Below are 23,753 nucleotides of genomic sequence, written 5' to 3' on the forward strand. Positions count from 1 at the left end.
GGCCGAAAACTTGCTGGTGTTCGACACGGTGCCGCTGGCCGTCTATGATCATCTGAAGACACTCAAGAGTGTGAATGACTTCGAAGAACTCAGCCAGAAGCTGAAGCCCGGCAGCAAAGTGGCCATCGTACCAGCTCATACACGAGGAGGGAAACACGGGCAAGAACTGGCCGGAATATCTTAGCCAGTCGAAGACGCGAGGAAGGCGGCATGGCTCGGCCCAAGACGCAGATCAAGACCGTCGAAGTGCAGGACAGACATTGACGGACGACGGCCGATGGTGATATACGAACAAACATTGCGTGGAATGTGAGCATCAATGGGTGAACAGAAGTTGGTCGTTGATATTTCATGGTTCTTTCATAAAATCTCTATTTACAGAGCTCGATTAGCGATTGACCAGAAACACGTGAGAGAAGACCCGCCCGGAGCACATGATCCCGATTCACCCCAACAGCCGCGCGATTGTCCTCAGAAGAGCAAGTCGCAAATCGCAGACAGCTCTCGCGATGTTGATTTCCTGGATGCCCTGATGAACGACAGATGGTATAGCCGGCAGGCGGACCACCCGTCCGCCCTTGGTACGGAACACGTACCGGAACAACACGAAAAATACCAGTCACTATCCAATCCCTCTTCTCCTTGGCCATCTCCACGCCTCCATGAACCTCCCAAGTTATTCAACGAGGAGGCTCCCCCACGCTACAACCCCAAATATGACCGCATCGTCCCCCTGCCCACGTTCAACGACGGATCTCCGAATGTGGGTGAATACGGCTGAAAGAGGAAACCAGCAGTTCAGGATTGGCGACGGCCGCCGGTTCGGTACAACCTCCGAACCTGCTGAACGACATGTGTACGCTGCATTTGGATCAAAGTAAGTTTGTTAGTAGTACATCTCAGAATTAGCTGGATATTCTTGATATTGTTTATCACCCTCTTTTTTCAGCCTACTCTATCAGAATCCTCAAGGTCAACCTCAACCTGCTATGCACAAACCTGGATCGAAAGTGCCCCATGATCGATCACAGCGACAGACGGTGACGGCGAGTCCACCGCGAACGGCAGCAGTGGAACATTGCCCTGCACGAAGCTCACCCTGGAGAAGCATTTGCAGCGGCCTTGCGTTCCCCTTCTCCGAACGACGACCCTGCTGCAGCACTACCATTCCGAGATCGCCAGGTCGCACTGAGAGTCCAACCGGCTCGTGTACTACCTGAAACTGATAACCGACTGCATGATCTGGATAAGCCGGCACGGCGTTGGCAATGCCCAAGCTTTAATACAATCAGCCGCGTGAAATTCCCCTCAGGTAGCAGTCGACGCGTTAGTTGGTGAGGAAGCTGCATTCCGAACCAACGCCCCCTCCCTCACCCTCTACAAGGAAGCCATCAAGAAGCCAGCTGGATTATCCGGTCCGTAGGTCGCAACGAAATGGGAGTCAACCATTCCGTCCTGGTTCTGTAGCTGAACACCGTTCTGGAAACCTGACTCATTCCCGGACCCTTCAAACTGATTTGGAACCTTCTGCAACTTCCCAACATAAGTTGGTGGAACATTTTCACCGCAGTCGCACCATCACGCAGGAAACCCCAGCACTCGCAATAACTCCCAATTCAGTTTGATGTAATTCTAAAAAAATCAAGTGATTAAGCTTCATACTTGTATCTAAAAAATAAAAATAAAAAATAATCCAAACAAAAATTAGAAGAAAACGTGTCCCCGAAATACGCCGGAACCTAGCCAAAATATACGCTCAAAATCTAGCCCAAGTCGTCCATCCGTTAAAATCTGACCTAATCTGATCTGACCTAAAATAATGTAACCACATAAACGAACTCAACTAAAGGCAGAAACCTGGGAAAAGTCTGGGAGAAATCGTCCAGAAGATCTCCGGCTACTGCCGCTAATTCATTCTCCCAACCACCCTCCGCAAAAACAGCTGAACATCCGCCTGTTGTACGAGTTGGCCCTGTCTCGCTCCCTACTCCTGCCTCCGCCGCCGTCAAATCTTTCCTGACCCTCTGCAACTGTATTTCCTATTCGCGAAACTGAGCAGACTCTGTTTAAACCCGCTGAAGAGACTCAGCCAAGGACTCAGCAGATAAAAATCTTCATTCTTTATTTTATCCTGAACTGCGTCCCGCAATCTACAGAAAGTACAGATCCAGCGCGGCCACCAGAAGGCGGGTTTTGTCCGGAAGAATATATTTCACTCTATCATCTAACACCTCCTTGAAGAACCGTGGCAGGAACCTGTCAAGAGTGCGCCCTCCGCCAAGAATCCAATACCGATCAATACACACGTCGCCAAAACTGACTCCTCCTCAAACTCCAACTCTCGTTCGCCGATCCTGCCAACCTCGTGGCCAATACCCGGATTGTTTTCGGGTCGGTTTGCTCAGTTAAACACTAGTGTAGGCCAAAACATGTCAGTCCAGTCGTTTCTCCGGATCTAAACGGCACGGTCCACAGAACAACCGCAGACTCCCCTTCCAAAGCACCCATCAGCACCAACAAATGTTTTGATTCTGAAAGATAAATGTTATGACAGCCACACTGTTATCTGCACTTGCTCATTTTTGCCAGAATCATCCTCGTCATTCCAGTCATTCCAGAATTAACCCGGAATTATTCCAGAATGACCGAGTGTCAACCCCCTTGGGTGGCGCCCCTACGACTTAATTTTTTTATGAAAATTTGACCGACGACACGACAAGCCACTCGGCTCCAAAAAGTGGGTACCAAATCGGCTTACCCCTCCGGTTCCACGGGAACTGGAAATGTCAAACTGGAAACGTCAAACAAAACTAAAAAAAAATCTTGAATTTGGTTGCACTGGCTTGGTGACGGCGAGAAATGTCATTTTGGCAAAACAAACAACAACCTTCTTCGGCGACCGGTTTGCTGATCTGGGAGGAGCGTGTCTTCCGGTGGATTTCCGTCCGTAGCAGGGCCACGTCCGGTACCGTTGGCCAACCTACGATATCGTACCCACCACCGGTCATCTTGACGACGGACGCCGCTGTTGATACGACGCAGCGTGGTGTGGCAGTGGGCGGATTTATTTCCGAACCTAGGCTGAACGAATGTGGCATAAGCAATCGGGTTGAGGATCTACGGCGAAGATGACGCCGATATTGACGGGTTTCGATAATTGGCCATGCTAGAGTACGAGAATTTCCGAGGTGAGCATAAGTTTAGCTTTTTTTCTTAAGTTTTCTGATTTTTTAGAAGTTTTCTGATCAACTGGTTCGAAAGAAATCGATAGAATTTAGTAAAACTTCTTATTAATATGCAATTTCTTTCCACTTGTGGAATCAGCGTCCGGTTGGGCGAGTACACACTACGACCGAAACCATCGAGCAGGACGGCGAGAAGATTTGTGCTGATACCACTGTTGGATGTGGCACTGCAGGAAAAGATCCCTCATCCGGAGTACAACAAACTGAGTGAGCAGAAAAACATCCCGCACTGGTCGTCAAAGTTCACCCGCTTGTGTTACATCGAACCGTGGTTAGGGCACGACCGTCGCGCATCCAGGAAAAGTGGCGATCGTGTTCCAAACAAGAACCTGCAGTATCACAAAATCCTTCACCTGTCTTTCTCGATCAACACATCAAGATGGGTACCGGCCGCGATAGCTATCACAAGATGCGGGCCTGTACAACGCGTTCAACAACGAGCTCGTTCGCACTAAGAAACTGTTTAAAAACGCCATCATCGTGATCGATGTGGCCCCGTTCCGCCGGTGGTACGAGAGCCACTACCTGCTTCCTGAAGGCAAGCGAGGAGGATGTGTTGGCCAAGAAGGGCAGTTAGATCTGCTCAAGAAGAACGCCAAGCGCCAGAAGACTGCCAAGATGTATCCCGTCCTGGAAGTGCAGTTCAACGCTGGCCGTCTTCGTTTTCCGACCTGGACAGAGTGGCCGTGCCGATGGTTGCCTGCTGGAGGGTAAGGTGCTGGATTTCAATCTCAAGAAGATCAAGAACAAGAAGTCCAAGTAAACGCGCGGTAACGGGTTTGAGGAAGACCGACTCAATGAGTAATTCAAAAGTCAGAACTGCTGACGCGTATTTGGATCAGGTGGTGAAAAATATAAATTAAAAAAATATAGCCATTTCAATGATAACAAATTAATGTTGAGTAACTTATTCATATTGTTATGCAATAATAAAGGTACATGAATTAATGATGCAAATAAAACCTCTTCAAAACAATTCTAGAGATTTATTAAAATAAATTTTGATTTTTTGCTTTTTGTGTGCTTTTGAATGCTCCTGAAAAAAAAGAATTGCACGTTGTATTATATAATTTATCAATTAAATTACAGACTTAAACTGGACCAATTTGGTTTGCAGATTCTTTTTTTTATTCTTTACTATAGCTTTCGTGTTTACGTCAGGTCAAAGTAGTACAAAAATCCAACAGATCCTGTCGATTTAATCTTCACTGTTCTCGTTACTAACGCAACAACGGCGGAAGCTCAACCTGGCACACTTCCGCTGGACAACCTCGAGATCGAGACGCAGCCACTGCCGAGCGGAGATTCACCTGTTCTACCTGGGGACACTCGACCTTTCCCGCGCCGTTCTAAACGAGACCGCAGAGCTCCGGATCGCTACACCCCGGGACTCTGGGCTTAATCTAGTTTATTCTTGCGACTTTGTGGCCGCTCGTTTGGTTCGCTCCCCCGGGTACCCAACAGGCACTAATCGATAACTCCGCCACATTCTCCTTCGCCCGTACCATCAGGTGGCCGTCCAGCTTCGGAACCGCCTTGTGGATGTTTCATTGTCCTGGCCACTTTGCGGCATGTGCCGCACCACAACCTGGTGAAAGAGGCTCTCGGCGCTCTAGTAAAAAATCGTCGCAATCTTAAGTTCTCCCGCCGACAACCGTTGTTTCCCTGGCTGAACGTTTCGACTCCTCGTCCAGACCGCACCAGCAAGTACCGTATCTGTTTCACCTCCATATGGTGTTTCCTCCGTGTAGACCAGCAGGTACCAGCATCATGTCCATCTGGATCTCCTCGCCGTCCTAGTCGGGCTGTTCTGTCCGCAATCCACATTCCCGGCGCTGTTGGCGGCACCGAACTCTACCTTGGCAGACCCAGCGGCTGGTACTTGGCCGGACTGGCCTGGAGACGCTTCTTCGGTGACTGCTGCGATGCACTTGATGGACCGCGTCGTCCTCGTAACCTGTCGTGCCTCTGGCATTGCGGCCATCTTTTCCGTCGTTCTGGTGTCTGTGGAACGGATAGCCGCCAAGCCGAATAGATGCAGCAGCAGTTGAACAAGCACAAGGAGGAACTGGCCTGGATTCCCGGAGCTGGAGCCACAACTGTTAAAAATCCAGGAAAATTTGGAGGCTGAAAAGCTTAACCGCTAAGAAGCAGAATCGTGACTTGAAGGAAATCTGGAGTGCGCTGCTTCTTCTCCAGAGCGGCCTTTTTTCATCGCAGCCGGAAGCAGCAGCGGCTCTTCTCATTCTTTTTGGCCGGACTTTTCAGGTGCTTGAGCTATCAATGGAAAAAAGGAACTGCATGATTGGTATGCCATTATTTGCTAAGCAAAGCTCGGCCAGAAGATTACGGTAGATAAGATTCCGGAAACTGGAAAAGCACGCCGTAGAATAATTCACGAAGTGAGTTTTCCCGAAAAAACTGTCCTCTCCGATTGACTCCACTTCGACCGGTCAACACGATTGGTCAGAATATTTCCAGGGGTACAAAAGCGAGAACAAAATTCAAAAATCCCCCCCCCCCCCCCGCAAACGAAAAAAACAATCAAAACACAAAACAGCTGTTTGTTCGATTGTAAATATTTATCAACAAGCAGTGCTGTGAGAAACATTTATTTCGACGAAAACCGAGGGGTCCCTCAAAGTTACCGTGACTTTGCTGAATCACGGGGATTTCACGGTATTCACGGAGGGACCATTTTTTGATTGGGATTTTCCACCGAGTGTCTTGTCGTGTCGTCGATTTGACTGTAATTCAAAAATTACAAATTTTTAGTATAAACATTTCACTCGAGGCACCCCTTCAACTTAAACATTTTTGAAAAAATTCTCAATACGAAAATTTGACTAAGGGCGCGATAAAGACTTAAAACTTTTTATGAAAATTGTCAGTGTGAGAATTTGACTAAGGGCGCGATAAAGACTTAAAACTTTTTATGAAAATTCTCGGAATTCAAATTTTACTGTACGTTCCCCTACGACTTTACAAATTTCAAACGAATTCTCAGTATGAAAATTTGACTGGAGGCGCCCCTACGACTTAAACATTGTTATGAAAATTTAACTGGACTTAAAAAAAATTGTATAAAAGTTTGACTAGAGGCGCCTCTACAACTTAAACCAAGGGGTTGGGCACATGCTTGATCCGTATGGCATTTGGAGCAAATCCAGTAAATAGTGGTAAATAATGGTAAATAATGGTAAATACGGATTCACGAGGATGAACTTAAAGATTTAAGAGAAAATTTCGATCAGTGTGGGCTGTGACGTTTCTAAACGTCATTGGCAACTGTCACCTAGATTAGTTTTGTATTTTGAAGAAGATTCGGATGGAACTAGAAATACTAGAACTACCCAGACTGGAGCCGGAAGCTGAGGAATTTTGCCAAATCATTTTTGGTCAAACAGCACCTGCTGAATAGAGCGGCAAAGGCGAAGGTGTCGTTTACCTAGTGATGGAACTGGGTTGTCGTTGATCCAGTTGTGTATGGCAAAAAATTGGCTTGCTGTGTTCGACACCTGTAAAACCGGCAAAACCCCTCCCCCACGAAGCAGCACCTAGCATCCCCACTGATCGTGTGCAAGCTTACCCGGGACGACCCCGACTAAAGTATCGCTCTTGGGACAAGGCCCTGCGTCTGTGGGACTTGGCACTCTTGTATTGTCGGTTCCGTTATCCGTGCACAATCGTCAGATCATGTCCGCCTCGCGATTATCAAGTTGCAGAACAACAACCTGGGGACTAATATTTCTAAAGCGGTGCCGTCGATTGGAGGCGTAGCGAAAAGAGTTGGACTCTCCGAGCAAACAAAAAAACACCCCGACCAGCCTTTTTATTTGGTACTGATTAATACATGTTAAATTGAATTAAATTGTCATCACTTGGGTCAGAATGAACGAGTATTTCGCACAGTACTCAGCTCGTTCTTCTCGTGATGCTTATGACGACGTATTCACCGGCCCAGACCCGATCCGTTTTCTGCAAACATTACAAAGTTTGTTTTATTTTAAGCTTAATTCGAATAACTCAATCGTGAAACTCACTTCCAGCATCCGCATTCTTCATGGCTTGGTCGCGAACGTCTTGCCGCCGATGCTCAATCAGCATTGACAAGAAGCGGTCCATCAACGACAAGGAGCGCTGTTCCTTAGCTGGCGGCGGCTGATAGCGTCCCGGCGATTGATAATCTGGATCCTTGCACGAGCAGCAGCAGGGACTACTGTAACGTCGTTGAAACTACCTCGTAGTATACCTGGTGACGAAATGTTCCCTGCAGGTTGGTTTTCGCGGCGCATCGAGGCCGGATCGAACTTCTTGACCGTTGTCACCTTAGCAAACCCTAAATCATCCGCCCGGTCAACGGCTTCGTTCGCTCCGGTACAAAGAAAGCTCTTGCGACAAAATTAACTCTTCCTTGGTCTGGTCTGGTTCCTTGGCCCTGGAAATTCACGAAAAAGAATGAATTTGAAAAACATAACCTATAGCTTTTATTCGTTTCTCCTCGAACTCACCCACACGTCCCGTTCCGTGGCAGCTCCCATTCCATAGATAGGTTGTATCCGGCAGTCACTTGCTTGTCGAAGAACCAATCCAATTTGTGGACCACTGTTCCGGAATCCACTCAAGCAGGTTCAACTCCGGCTACAAGAAATTTTCCTGGGGTGCATCTTAATTTTACCGGAAAGTGTTTGTGGATTCCGTCTTTTGGGATACTTGATAAAGAACTCGGTCCCGGTTTTGTTTGTCGGTTTCTTGGAATGCTAGTGGCGGTGATGGAACCGGGTGCGCTGTCTTGAACGCCGTCTGTAGAAGGACCGGGAACGCAATCGCGACTTTTCGTGTGCGTTTTCCTTTTTTCTTGTTTGTAAACAATATGCAGCGCGCGACGACGACAACTGACAACCTGCACCACTGAAATAAATCGTAAAGTAGAATTTCGCGCTTTTCCTATCTCGTGAATACGGATGCACATACGGATTTACCGTAGTAAATACATGCGAAATATGCTACATACAAAGGGCAATTCACTTCTGATATTGCACCAATATGAAGCCAATATTGGAGTCGATACGGTATGCAGCCAAGGAATACTGCGCGAGTATTGCGCGCGTATGATATTCACGCTGATATTTGGGTACATATGACCTCAAATATGACGAATATGGGGTCTATATCGTCAATACGGTATGCAGACAATGAGAATATTATGTGCGTATGATACGCGTATGCAGTATACTCGAAGTGATTAACCCCTAGGCTACATATGTAAAGTGACCACCCCGTGACTTAAACATTTTAATAAAAATTCTCAATATTAAATATAAAAAAATAAAATTTGACTAAGGGCGCTTGTTATGAAAATTCTCAGTATGAAAATTTGACTGGTGGCGCCCTACGACTTAATTTTATTTATAAAATTTGACTGTAATTCAAAAATAACACATTTTTAGTATAAACATTTCACTCGAGGCGCCCCTTCAACTTAAACATTTTTATGAAAATTCTCAATATGAAAATTTGACAAAGGGCGCGATAAAGACTTAAAACATTTTATGAAAATTCTCGGAATTCAAATTTTACTGTACGCGCCCCTACGACTTTACAAATTTCAAACGAATTCTCAGTATGAAAATTTGACTAAGGGCGCGATAAAGACTTAAAACTTTTATGAAAATTCTCGGAATTCAAATTTTACTGTACGCGCCCCTACGACTTTACAAATTTCAAACGAATTCTCAGTATGAAAATTTGACTGGAGGCGCCCCTACGACTTAAACATTGTTATGAAAATTTAACTAGACTAAAAAAAAATAGTATAAAAGTTTGACTAGAGGCGCCTCTACAACTTAAACATTTTTATAAAAATTCTCAATATTAAATATAAAAAAAAATAAAATTTGACTAAGGGCGCTTGTTATGAAAATTCTCAGTATGAAAATTTGACTGGTGGCGCCCCTACGACTTAATTTTTTTTATGAAAATTTGACTGTAATTCAAAAATAACACATTTTTAGTATAAACATTTCACTCGAGGCGCCCCTTCAACTTAAACATTTTTATGAAAATTCTCAATATGAAAATTTGACTAAGGGCGCGATAAAGACTTAAAACTTTTTATGAAAATTCTCGGAATTCAAATTTTACTGTACGCGCCCCTACGACTTTACAAATTTCAAACGAATTCTCAGTATGAAAATTTGACTAAGGGCGCGATAAAGACTTAAAACTTTTTATGAAAATTCTCGGAATTCAAATTTTACTGTACGCGCCCCTACGACTTTACAAATTTCAAACGAATTCTCAGTATGAAAATTTGACTGGAGGCGCCCCTACGACTTAAACATTGTTATGAAAATTTAACTAGACTAAAAAAAAAATAGTATAAAAGTTTGACTAGATGCGCCTCTACAACTTAAACATTTTTATAAAAATTCTCAATATTAAATATAAAAAAATTTGACTAAGGGCGCTTGTTATGAAAATTCTCAGTATGAAAATTTGACTGGTGGCGCCCCTACGACTTAATTTTTTTATGAAAATTTGACTGTAATTCAAAAATAACACATTTTTAGTATAAACATTTCACTTATGAAAATTCTCAGTATGAAAATTTGACTAAGGGCGCGATAAAGACTTAAAACTTTTTATGAAAATTCTCGGAATTCAAATTTTACTGTACGCGCCCCTACGACTTTACAAATTTCAAACGAATTCTCAGTACGAAAATTTGACTGGAGGCGCCCCTACGACTTAAACATTGTTATGAAAATTTAACAGGACTTAAAAAAAATAGTATACAAGTTTGACTAGAGGCGCCTCTACAACTTAAACATTTTTATAAAAATTCTTAATATTAAATATAAAAAAAAAAATTGACTAAGGGCGCTTGTTATGAAAATTCTCAGTATGAAAATTTGACTGGTGGCGCCCCTACGACTTAATTTTTTTATGAAAATTTGACTGTAATTCAAAAATTACAAATTATTAGTATAAACATTTCACTCGAGGCACCCCTTCAACTTAAACATTTTTGAAAAAATTCTCAATCCAGGTTTTTAAGCGAAGATGGCGTTCGAATGGTGAACGCCCGAAATGTCAAAATCACGCAGTGGTACCAACATTACGGAAGAAGTGTGCCATGGCACATTTTTTTTTTCTAATGTTGGTGCTACTGCGCGATTTTGACATTTCGGGCGTTCACCATTCGAACGCCATCTTCGCTTAAAAACCTCGATACGAAAATTTGACTAAGGGCGCGATAAAGACTTAAAACTTTTTATGAAAATTGTCAGTGTGAGAATTTGACTTGAGGCGCCTGGCCGTGGCCTGTAATTTAATGTTTTTAACCCCTCCCTCTCGACTTTGATCAGAGTCGAGGAACATACACTTCAAAAATAAATTGCAACGGCCTAATTAAAATTGAATTTTATAAGGAAACGGGTTGTTTTAGCATCATTTTTCTGGATTTTTTTTAATTTTTTTGCGAAACTTGAAATAAACTTTATATGTGATATTATTCAAAAAGGAAATATGTTCTAGAAGACGTAAGTAAAGTGCTGATATGATACATTAGGTGCTCACTATTTGATCTTTACATTCAATTTACTGATTTGCTGCTCACTTTTGAATCACTTGTTTAGCAAAGCTTTTGAGAAACAGTAACATTAGGATATTTTTTGCAATGATAAAAAAATTAAACTTGTAAGGAATTATTACGAGAGGGCTAAGGGGCGGGTATTCATTAAAAAGAAAAAAAATGGGCAGGCAGTATCTCACAAGATCATGACGTCAATCCGAGATTGTTTATCAACTTACCAGTGGATCAGTTATGATGTCAATTAGTTAATTTGGTCAAAAGGAAGGAGGGCAAAGGCAGCCGGGTTCTGGTAGAGTAGCTGAAATCATCCGCGTTCAAACGTCCGTGCTGGGAGTTAAACGGATAAAGAAGTTCCTGAACCAACAGACTCCCTACTGCACCGAAACAAAAACCGGTGGCGATCATCTGTGATGTCCATCAAAAAAATCCGTGAAGAATTGGCCCGGTCCAGTGCGGCCTAAAAGCATGATCCCGAACCACCGGGCATCTGGACGGCTTTGTAGAAATGAAGGCGGTCATCATGCTGCTCCCGCTCAAGTTTATCGGACAACAAGCTCTCGTCAAAGGGTCAACATTCTAGCAACTTCCTTAGAGTTCTTCAGCAACGGAGAAACGTGACTCCACCGGTCTTCAGAATGCCGGCTCCTCAGGCCACGAAACGATCCGCAAAGACCGCAACCCGGCCATGAACCCGTCCCTCATCATCTCCGAGAAAAACACGATCGACATAACAAAGCAGCACAACAATACCTCCACCTGTCCTTCGACGCTGCAGCCGACTGGATCGAATTCTACGCCTCAAACTGGCCGTCGGAGTCAGCGCCACATCGAGCCGGTGCGGGTGGCGGACGTGGTCACCCTACTGCACGCTATGTTGGCCATCGCGCTCGTACTACATCGGGAATGAGCAAAGATTCAACTGGCGAACAAATTCTGTGGGAAGAGGCCAGTGAACGGGAGCACCGATTCGCCAAAGGCCTCGAGCAGAGACAATGTATGGCGAGTTACGACGGGGTGGCACGGTATCTGTTCCAGCAGATGGTGCTTCGAGCATCCGATTTCAAATAACTTTCAAGTTTTGTTCACATAACAACAACATTGTAGGAGTAAAAAAGTAGAAGAAAATTCACTATTTGAACATTTTCACTGCAAATTAGCTATATAAATTTAAAAAATGTAAAATAAATTGAAATTCTCTTCAAATCAATCCTAACCTAACCTCAAAAATGACATAAACTTGGCCATGCGTTTTAAACAATTTTTCACAATATTACTGACACAACACGGATTCTCATATTAATTATAATAATAGGAACAACTCACATTTTAAACACTAAAAACACGAATTAAAATTAACAAAAGTACAACATAAAAACTTGAAACACAAAAAAAAAACGATTAAATCCGCGCGGACGGTTTCGCGGCGAACAGCAAACTGGACGTTTGACAACTTTGACGTTTCTCAGCCGATCGTCGAAAAGTCGAAAAAGACGAGAGAGCGAGAGTGCATGACATTCGGAGATTCTATGAAATTTCAAATAATGCTGTCTCTTTCACTCTAACGCGCAGCATACAAGTTCATCGAAATAGCCGAAAAACATCGTGGCCTTACAAAACATCGTGGGTTTACGGACTTTCGATCTGGGGAGGTGCGCTCCAGTTGCTTGCGAGCGTCGGGTACTTGCTTCGCGCGATGTTTTTGTGGAGATCCCAGCGTTCACTACGGGGTGGCGTCGGTTTTCCCAATGAGTGACGCCCAGTCACGTGGTTAGGGTGGTTCAACCTAACCTCGAACGGATGTTTCGAGCCGCGAGTTCGGTCTCGCGCCGCTCCAGAAACCGCTCCAGACTCGCTCCCACGTTGAACAGTGGGTTTTCGCCTGTTCAACAGCAAAGTAATCTCACTTTCTAGCAGTTTACAATCATTTAGTCAGCACTGCTTACCTGATCTTTTTTTGCGAACTAGATTTTATTGATCGGTGTGCGACTTCAAAAGCTTGGAATTGGCTAAGCTCTATATTTGAACACAATTCAATTTAGTTTAAGCTTTTAATATAATTTAGGAATTCTTACTTCGACTTTGGTCAGCAGAAAGCACGTGCTAACCACTTGCGAACCTAATGTAACGTTGCGGCTCACGAACTAATACAAAAAATGCTAAAAAATATTACTTACTTACTTTACTTTTATTGGCGCTACACCATTAGCTTGGCCTGCTGCACGATTCTCCGCCAACAAGCTCGGTCCATGGCTGCATGTCTCCAATTTCGCGGTGCACCCACACTTTCTAAATCGCTCTCCACTTGGTCCACCCACCTCGCACGTTGCACCCCCCTACGTCTTGTTCCTACCGGCTCCGACACAAACACCAACTTCGCAGGATTGATTTTCTGGTTCCGTTGGCTCAATTGCTCGGCTCGTTCCGGCATTCTTGCAACATGACCGGCCCACTGCAACCGTCCAGCCTTCGCGACCTTCCGGATGCTTGGTTCGTTGTAGAGTTGTGCAAGTTCGTGGTTCATTCTCCGCCGCCATCCGTCGTTCTCATATACGCCGCCAAAGATGGTCCTTAGCACTCGACGTTCGAAGACGCTTAGTGCTCGTAAGTCCTCCTCGAGCATTGTCCACGTCTCGTGCCCGTAGAGGACGACCGGTCTTATCAGCGACTTGTAAATGGAACACTTCGTATGTAGGGAGAATTTCCGGGACCTTAGGCTCTTGTGAAGACCGAAATAGGCACGACTTCCAGCGATGATGCGCCTCCGAATTTCCTAAAAAATATTAGTTTAGAAGAAATTCCTAAGTCTGTCAATCAAAAAACTCACTATAGATTGACTTTAATCGCACCACTAGTCGCACCACTAATCACACTTTCACTGACTTGCATCCGCTGAACTTAACTGGCCAACAGTCTCCACTTGAATATTCTAATCCCCGATGTAGAACATTTCTACAGCAAATTCTTGCTACACGAACGACATCCGTGTGATAGAATCGTCATTACATCTCCTTTTCACATATGGCAATCAATAGGGGCATCCTTATCACACACATTGAGTGGATACGATCGGGTTTTCCCGTTTCTTTCCCATTTTTCTATTGCACCAAATTTTGGTTTAAGACACGCTTTGCCCATCTTTTAACAATTTTACGGATAGCCACGGCCAGGGTAATGAGATCTCGATCGTGAGTGCCGAAATGAAAAGAAATGAACTTCAATTGCTTCCTCTACTCGGTAAGAGATGGCGCTCTCAAATGCAAAAGCTTTTATGATTAGCAAAAAACCACGATTGAGGCATAATAATTTCTAATGGGGTAGTTAAGGGTTACAAATTTATGAATTTAAGAATTGAGTCCGTTTTGCGATGCCTGTCCGTCGGGTCGCATGTTTTTTCGCGTCGTTCGTCGTCGGTGAGTTTGTCGGGTGAGTGCGCGCGTGTGTGTGTTAAGGTGCGGCTGGCTCTGGTTGAAAAATGACAGTTGAGCCAGTCCGTTTTGCGATGCCTGTCCGTCGGATCGCATGTTTTTTCGCGTCGTTCGTCGTCGGTGAGTTTGTCGGGTGAGTGCGCGCGTGTGTGTGTGGTGCGGCAGGCTCTGGTTGAAAAAATGACAGTTGAGCCAGTCCGTTTTGCGATGCCTGTCCGTCGGGTCGCATGTTTTTTCGCGTCGTTCGTCGTCGGTGAGTTTGTCGGGTGAGTGCGCGCGTGTGTGTGTGAAGGTGCGGCTGGCTCTGGTTGAAAAAATGACAGTTGAGCCAGTCCGTTTTGCGATGCCTGTCCGTCGGATCGCATGTTTTTTCGCGTCGTTCGTCGTCGGTGAGTTTGTCGGGTGAGTGCGCGCGTGTGTGTGTGAAGGTGCGGCTGGCTCTGGTTGAAAAAATGACAGTTGAGCCAGTCCGTTTTGCGATGCCTGTCCGTCGGGTCGCATGTTTTTTCGCGTCGTTCGTCGTCGGTGAGTTTGTCGGGTGAGTGCGCGCGTGTGTGTGTGTGAATGTGCGGCTTGCTCTGGTTGTCACGATGACAGTTGAGGCAGTCCGTTTTGTGGTTACCTGTATGTTTGTCTATTCCTTTCTATTGACGTGGCTTTTTTTCTTCTTAGTTAGATTGTAAAGTTCAAATATCGCGATCGTCTTTCTCGTTAGTCAGTCGGGTTTCTTTGTTCTATGATTTGCGATTGTTTCATGGGAAGATTCGATCTTAATTGCGTTAGCATAATATAAATTATATTTGACCTTTCGTTTCCCGCGAAATCACCTTTTAGCATTATAGCTCGTAAAGCACGGTGACAAATATTGTTTCAATGCGATTGTTCAAGTCCTTCAGATAACTCATAACTCATCAGCAATTAATTGGTCGCTCATCTTATAAAAACATAAAAGTATAAATAGTCTCAGGTCAACTCTACGTAAATGTGTTACGCTTAGTATAATATTCCACCTTTTAATCACACACAATTTTGATTCTATCTTTCCACAGCCGGCTGTCTAAGATTAAATCATCTGTGCTAAACTCAACACCAAATAACCGGGAATGGTCTCATCCGCATCATCCGATTGTTTGCCTTGAGAATACATAATACATCACCCTATCACTCAACGAAATTCATTGATTATTGGGCCACATCATCATCCTCTATGATGAAACCTGGCCATTACCCTTACCCACTAACAAAATCCCAAGTAGAAGTAGTTTTCCGGCACACGCGGGGGTGTGGATATCGTATAGAACCCACCCTTGGTAGCAGCCTGTGCTAACTAACATTCCCGTCCCGTTCCCTCGAGATCTACAAACTGACATGGCGGGCGCCGTTGGTGGCCAATGACTGTTTCCTATTAGCAACGGCTCTAGTTTTGATGACCGTGATGTTTTATCTTTTTAGCGCATTCATGCATGCTGTTGATAAGGGAAACATTATTTGATCGTTGAAGCGTATGACCGGTTGTGTTGATAGGATATTACGGTCCAGTTCAGCAACGGAGAAGGACAACCATGGGTGGTCTCTCATGCTCATGCTCATGCTCAAATTTATGAATTTAAGAATTTAAGAATTTAAGAATTTTATTTCCTGATTTATTGATTTCCAAATTTCCTTATTTCCTAACTCCCTAATTTCCTAATTTCCGAATTTCCCAACTTCCTAATTTCCTTATTTCCTAACTTCCGAAATTCCTAACTTCCTAATTTCCTAACATATTTACATATAACCTAATTTTCTTTATTTTTATTTTACTTATTTGCTAGTATCATAATTTCCAAATTTCCTAATTCCCAAATTTCCTGATTCCCAAATTTCCTAATTGGGTCCTAAAATGAAGCTTAGATTGCTGATATTATTGTTTACAGCGATAGAGCTTATTTTTCTGAGTACAATGACCCTTTGTACGAGCACAAAGAGTTTAAAATGGATTTTAAAATAAATTTTGAAAAATTAACCTCGCGGTCCTTCTTGACAGAAAAGCTCCTACTTGACAGCTCGTTCCAAGGGGACCATAGTTGATCCATCGAAAAAATGTTGTCTTGTTAAAAAAAAATTTTGCATTAAAATGAAAAAATGTGATCAGAAATGGTTTTTAATCGTGTTTTTTAGCGTTGTACATAAAAATTGACATAGGACTTTAGTACCCAATTCCCAAATTTCCTATTTCCTTAGTTCCGTAATTTTCTTATTTCCTTATTTCCTAATTCCTTAATTCATAATTCCATTATTTCATAATTTAATAGTTTCCAAATTTCCTTATTCCTAATTCACAAATTTCCTAATTGGGTACTGAAGCCCTATGTCCATTTTTATGTACAACGGTAAAAAAACACGATTAAAAACCATTTCTGATCACTTTTTTTCATTTTAATGGAAAAAAAATTGACAAGACAACATTTGTTCGATGGATCAACTATAGTCCCCTTGGAACGAGTTGTCAAGTAGGAACTTTTCTGTCAAGAAGGACCGAGGTTAATTTTCCAAATTGAATTAAAAATCCATTTTGAACTCTTTGTGGTCGTACAAAGGGTCATTGTACTCAGAAAAATAAGCTTTATCGCTGTAAACAATAATATCAGCAACCTAAGCTTCATTTTAGGACCCAATTCCTTAATTGGGTCCTAAAATGAAGCATAGATTGCTGATATTATTGTTTACAGCGATAAAGCTTATTTTTCTGAGTACAATGACCCTTTGTACGACCACAAAGAGTTTTAAATGGATTTTTAAATCAATTTTGAAAAATTAACCTCGTGGTCCTTCTTGACAGAAAAGCTCCTACTTGACAGCTCGTTTCAAGGGGACCATAGTTCATCCATCGAAAAAATGTTGTCTTGTCAAAAAAAAATTTTGCATTAAAATGAAAAATAGTGATCAGAAATGGTTTTTAATCGTGTTTTTACCGTTGTACATAAAAATTGACATAGGGCTTTAGTACCCAATTCCCTGATTTCTTGACCACGTTCCTTCCGATCTTACTTAGCTTAAACGAACGCACCATGACTGAACTTGGCAACGCTCACCAAACGAACGCACCATGACGAACGCAGCGAGCTGTCAAAAATTTTCACTTGCGTGCGTATTCAATCACGTTGGTGGTGGCCGCTGATTTATTTGAGATTTTCAACGTGAAGTAGTGTGTGATTGTGAAAAAGGATCCTCTGTCGTTAAATCGTGCGGGTGGCCGTACCGGAACAGCTCCTAAATGGCGGAGTGAGCAAATCTGGGTGAGTATTTGCTGTTTTGTGAAACTTGAAAGGGCGGAATCCCAGCAGTAGGCATTTTTCATGGCCTGCTTTTTGTGTTTCTCTTTTTTACCTGGATTCAACACAACGGAGGCGCTCGTTTTGGAAAATAAGGCCCGGTTCCAGCTGCGGACTTACCCGGCCGCCGTCATGACGTGGCCTTCAAGACGGAGTACAGCTGACATGGTGCAGAACTCGTTCCGGGTGTTGGTTCTGCCGAGTGACGGACCAGGGTGAGTTTGAAGTGTGGTTGTTTCTTGGGACATTTTTCTACGCTATTAGGCAAGAAAACCGTGACGTAGCAAATGAACTCAAAGAACTCAGTATTCATTCTGTGAGTGCCATTTGAGTGATTTGACAGGTGTCAAATCGGGACTTAGCATTTTTTTAATTTGAATTTGCTTCCGATTGCGCGAAACGTCATAACCCGAGTTTTTTTCCCGCATTATTGCCCGTGTGCTTGTTCGTGCTTCTGGCCGTCTTCATGTACGTGCACCTGACCACGTAGGTGCCTGTTCCTAGCCATTCCCGTGACCGTGTCCTTGTCGTGCTCCCGACCGTGTTTGTGTCCATGCGAAACGGAACAACCGGAACAAAATTTAATTTTAAATGCAAAGTCCCGGAACTGACATCTGTCAAAAAAGTTCATTTGGTTTGTTTACCTTTGAGGTTAAGTTCCGAGCTTTTCTCCTTTATTGGAGGAGGACAGAGCTACGGCCCAGTATTTTCAATTCTGAAACGGTTCTCGATTAGGATTCCGGTTCAAATGTAACAACCCAGTCAGTTCAACTTGAGTTCTGAAACGAAATTCAATTCGAATAGTTAACAAATCCTGTTCCAAACGTTACAACCGGTTCCGTGTTCGTGGAATCTCACTTTGCAGCACTTGCAGACATTTTCCTTGGCCTGCTTGGGAATAAACAAACAAAAAAACTTTCTTTTGCTGACTATTTTTTATTATTTGTTTTTGTTATTGCAGGGACTATTTCGATCGTGGATTACGGATGAGCCAAGTAATGCTGCTGGGGAGTTTCTTTCCGGATGAAATCAATGGAAACAGTGCAACAATCTCATCCACGGGTCAACTGATCACCAAGAGGGCAATCTTACTGCAACCAGGTAAGCAGGAGCAGGGGAAAACAGAAAGCGGAGTATTTACTTGTGGTTTGGTTGAGCGTTTTAGCAGAATGCATTACTATGAATACAAAGAGACGAGTTGTTCCTTTTAATTCTGCTATATATTTTTAATAACTTGACAGATACGTATTTCGTCTACTACTTGCAGACTTCATCAGTGTTCTGTTCTCGACTGAAGGTTCATCGCTGGGGTATCCGTATTTGTAGTTACTGTAGGTACTACCTCCTTGTTCTTCTTTGGTGCCTGTATAGGTAACAGCTTAAACAGCCACGTTGCTCCGTTACCTGAATCCTTGTTGAGTAAACGTTTGTTGCCTGCCTTGAAGATTTCCAAACTTTCGGCGACAGCCAGCTTCGATGGGTTCGTGATGTGTCTTAAGATGACCGCGTCGCTAGTTGTGATGTTATGTTTCTCCTTGATGATGTGTTCGGCTACTGCTGACTTGAAATGGGGGACAAATCCTGACAAAAAACTGGCTAAATTTGGCATCGATTTAGTGTTCAGTTGTAGAAACAGCCAGTTGGAATCCATCTTAGGTTCAACGAAAGATCCCATACCGACTTTAGGCAAACCCTACAGTAACTATACATACAAATTCATAGAGGTTGTCGCTGAAAAAATTGCACCTATGCCGAGTGAAACGGGAAGGCGAAACAATAGTGCGAGAAAGAGATCGGAAAAGATCGCAAGAGCCCAGCAATTCAATTCGAATTTGGAAACGGAATCTAATTAGATTCTAAATAGAAACCGTTTCAAACTAGAGAGAGCCTGGATCTTATTAGAGAACGGACATCTCAAACCAAAAGTACCAATCGAAGCACGAGAACTGTCTAACGGAGGTACCAAACGAGCATAAAACAAAGGATTTTGCTCGATTGGTACCTCCGTTTGACAGTTCTCGTGCATCGATTGGTACTTTTGGTTTGAGATGTCCGTTCTCTAATAAGATCCAGGCTCTCTATTTCAAACGCAACAACCGGTTCCGTGTTCGAACCGGTTGTTGCGTTCGAAATGGAACCTAATTCGAATCTAATTTGATTTCGTTTCAGAATTCGAATTGAAGTTTGTAACACGCACCACACGAACACAAACGTACACAGCTTTTTGGGCCAATACAATAAGAACCATAAAAATACTGTATTTAATTATATATTTCATTGTCCATATTCATTTTTTACAGTATAATGTAGTGGAGAGAAAAAAAATTAATAAAATGAAAATACAATGGAACATACTGTAGTTATTATTTATTTCAATGTACGAATATAGTTAAAACAGTAATAATTAGTATGGAAAAAAACTGAGTTGCTTTGGAGAATTTGAACGGTGCGGGTCGCGGTCAACACGCCGGATTTTCGTTGCCGATTCCGTCATTGTTTTTCCCCGATTGTGTGTGTATTTCGACCCGGACGATTTCGCGATGTTTGACAGTTGCTTTGGACAATTTGAACGGTGCGGGTCGCGGTCAACACGCCGGATTTTCGTTGCCGATTCCGTCATTGTTTTTCCCCGATTGTGTGTGTATTTCGACCCGGACGATTTCGCGATGTTTGACAGTTGCTTTGGAGAATTTGAACGGTGCGGGTCGCGGTCACACCGCCGGATTTTCGTTGCCGATTCCGTCTTTGTTTTCCCCCGATTGTGTGTGTATTTCGACCCGGACGATTTCGCGATGTTTGACAGTTGCTTTGGAGAATTTGAACGGTGCGGGTCGCGGTCAACACGCCGGATTTTCGTTGCCGATTCCGTCATTGTTTTTCCCCGATTGTGTGTGTATTTCGACCCGGACGATTTCGCGTTGTTTGACAGTTGCTTTGGAGAATTTGAACGGTGCGGGTCGCGGTCAACACGCCGGATTTTCGTTGCCGATTCCGTCATTGTTTTCCCCCCGATTGTGTGTGTATTTCGACCCGGACGATTTCGCGTTGTTTGACAGTTGCTTTGGAGAATTTGAACGGTGCGGGTCGCGGTCAACACGCCGGATTTTCGTTGCCGATTCCGTCATTGTTTTTCCCCGATTGTGTGTGTATTTCGACCCGGACGATTTCGCGTTGTTTGACAGTTGCTTTGGAGAATTTGAACGGTGCGGGTCGCGGTCAACACGCCGGATTTTCGTTGCCGATTCCGTCATTGTTTTCCCCGATTGTGTGTATTTCGACCCGGACGATTTTGCGTTGTTTGACAGTTGCTTTGGACAATTTGAACGGTGCGGGTCGCGGTCAACATGCCGGATTTTCGTTGCCGATTCCGTCTTTGTTTTCCCCCCGATTGTGTGTGTTTTTCGGTCCGGGCGGTTTCGCGTTTTCGCATTTTATTTGGTTTTATCTTTCCACAGCCGGCTGTCTAAGATTGAATCATTTATGCTAAACTCAACACCAAATAACCGGGAATAATCTCATCCGCATCCTCCGACTGTTTGCCTTGAGAATGCATAATACATCAAATCATTAAACAAAATTTATTGATTATTGGGTCGCATCATCATCCTCTATGATGAATCCTGGCCATTACCCTTTCCCACTAACAAAATCCCAAGTAGAAGTAGTTTTCCGGCACACGTGGGGGTGTGGATATCGTATAGAACCCACCCTTTGTAGCAACTTGTGCTAACTAACATTCCCGTCCCAATCCCCCCGAGATCTACAAACTGACATGGCGGACGCCGTTGGTGGCCAATGACTGTTACCTATTTGTTTCAGATCTAGTTTTAATGATCTTGATGTTTTATCTTTTCAACGCATTCATACATGCTGTTGATAAGGGAAACACCATTAGATCGTTTAAGCGTATGGTCAGTTGTATTGAAAGGGGAACAGCATCTAATTCCAGCGTGCCTTTAATGTTGGCAGGTCAGAACTTTGACATTCAATTAAAGCTAACTAAAAGCGTTTTCAACTGAAATCGAGTGATAAAAAGCTCAACAAGAAGTGAGCAAGCAAGTTTCTATCAAAAGTTTTGCATGATTAGTTGTTTTAATAGTGAAAATCAGCAAATTGGATGGAGTTAGGAGCAAGTGCTTAACCTGCCAAACATACGAGAATTTCCCCTAGGTGATTACGGTCCTGTTCAGCAACGGAGAAGGACAACCATGGGTGGTCTCTCATGCTCATGCTCATGCTCATGCTAATAATTAGTATGGAAAAAAACTATGAAGAACTGTAAATTGACTGTGCAATCCATTTTGATGCTTGCTGTATTTATTACACAGCGTAACAATTTTTTTTTGTTATTAGCAGGACGATTCATAAAACTCCCCGAGGGATCGTCTTTTTTTTTAAAACTTCATCATCCCGGTACGAGAATCGAACTCACGACCTCTGGATTGGAAACCCAGCACGCCGCTAGTCGAAACCCATCCCCTACCGGTCAGTATTCCCAGTGAGTAGAATTACTCTTTGAAGGGATCTGACTTTGCCGAGCCAGACAGGAATCGAACCCATCACCTTCCGCTTACAAGGCGAAACCCGTAACCTCACGGCCACGGAAGCTCGGCTTCCTGAACACAATGCAACCTGGCCCATGTCTTAATTGTTACCCTAGCTCGAGATATTCAATGCAGAAGTTTTGCATATGAATCACCCCCCGTCGAAAAAATATTTTTTTTTGTTTTCACTGTAACTTAAGTTCTATTAGGTCTTTTTAGATGCTTCTGGTGTCATTGGACGGTAAATTGTTGGAAAAACCCAAAATATGGTCCCGTTGGTCGGTTCCCGTAACCGGTTCCGGTGGAAATCCGGATTATTGGCCAAAATTGTGCGAAATCTTCAAAATTTTGAAATTTGTTGATCTTTATGCGAAAAAAACATAATATTGCTTCAAACAATCAATACAAACTCAAAAAATGTTTTGTCCAAGCATATCCGAAGGTGTTTTATCGAAAATGTGGCCATTGAGAACCGGTTCTGGCCAATCCGGATCCGGAAACTAGAAAACATTTATGCAGTTTTTTTCAAAATTCCTATGTGTCAGACAATTTAGAAAAACAAATGTGGTGTTGAAGCATTTTTTGCTACTCTATATTTTCAGAATCCCAAAATATGGCCAAGGGGCCAATGGGAACCTGTTCTGACTGTCCCGGATCCGGGAAACAGTGGTCACATGACATTTTTATTGAATTTATTAAAAAGTTGTTTTAGTTACCAGAATTTCAAAATTCCTTGAAAAAAAAAATCTGATTTTATTTATAGCCAGAACCAGAAATGTGACCATCGGGAATCTATTCTAAATGTTCCGGATCATGGAACCAGTGGACACTTGACAATTTTATTTAAAATTAAAAAAAATAAGTTTATTTTTTTAAATTAATCTAAATTTCATCAAAATCAGATTCAGACATGTAGCCAGATGGCTAACCGGACCCTGTTTATATATTCCGGATCAGGGAACCAGTGGACAAAAATCAAGATTCCTGGAAAACAAATCAGATCAGAAATTTGCCCGAGTGGCCTACCGGAACCTGTTTTAAATGTTGTTAAAATATTGTAAAATATTTTTATTAAGAAATTTTCAGGATTCCTTAAAATGAATCTGAATTTATTTAAAATAAGATTTATAAATGTGGCCAATGGGAACCTGTTCTAAATAATCCGGATTAGGAAACCAGATGACACTTGACATTTTAATTAAGTTTATTTAAAAAAAGAGATATCGGAATTATAAGATTCCTGTATAAAAATCAGAATTTATTTAAAATTATTTTGAAATTTTAGTTAAATTTATTTAAAAACATAGTAACTGGATTTATAAGAGTCCCTGAAAAATTCTGACTTTACTTAAAATTATTTTGACAAATTAATCAAATTTATTTTAAAAACGTGGTTACTGGATTTATAAGATTCTTCGAAAAATCTGAATTTATTTAAAATCATTTTGAAATTATAATTAAATTTATTTCTAAAAATAGTTACTGGACTTAACAGAATCCTGGAAAAAATCAGAATTTATTTAAAATCAGAATCTGATGTGTGGCCAAATGGCCAATTGGAACCTGTTCTACATAATCCGGATCATTAAACCAGTTGACACTTGACATTTTTATTAAATTAAAAAAAA

The 23,753-nt window shown here is 42.7% G+C and overlaps 2 protein-coding genes and 1 pseudogene across 2 annotated transcripts; all 3 read left to right on the forward strand.

Moving 5' to 3' along the window:
- The first annotated feature begins 547 nt into the window (after nt 1–547).
- On the forward strand, nt 548–1,220 carry LOC6054010. The gene is made up of 2 exons (XM_001869961.2): nt 548–877; nt 950–1,220. Exons 1-2 carry the CDS (start codon nt 663–665, stop codon nt 1,218–1,220), a joined length of 486 nt encoding a protein of 161 aa, XP_001869996.2. The 5' UTR covers nt 548–662.
- A 1,639-nt stretch (nt 1,221–2,859) lies between these two features.
- On the forward strand, nt 2,860–4,185 carry LOC6050701 (annotated as a pseudogene).
- Nucleotides 4,186–17,363: 13,178 nt separating this feature from the next.
- On the forward strand, nt 17,364–19,886 carry LOC119769818. Its single transcript, XM_038263506.1, has 5 exons — nt 17,364–17,545; nt 17,657–17,796; nt 18,543–18,682; nt 18,849–18,891; nt 19,751–19,886. Exons 2-5 carry the CDS (start codon nt 17,714–17,716, stop codon nt 19,884–19,886), a joined length of 402 nt encoding a protein of 133 aa, XP_038119434.1. The 5' UTR covers nt 17,364–17,545; nt 17,657–17,713.
- The last annotated feature ends 3,867 nt before the right edge of the window (nt 19,887–23,753 follow it).

Source organism: Culex quinquefasciatus, chromosome 1 (genome assembly GCF_015732765.1).
Source record: "Culex quinquefasciatus strain JHB chromosome 1, VPISU_Cqui_1.0_pri_paternal, whole genome shotgun sequence".
NCBI lineage: Eukaryota > Metazoa > Arthropoda > Insecta > Diptera > Culicidae > Culex > Culex quinquefasciatus.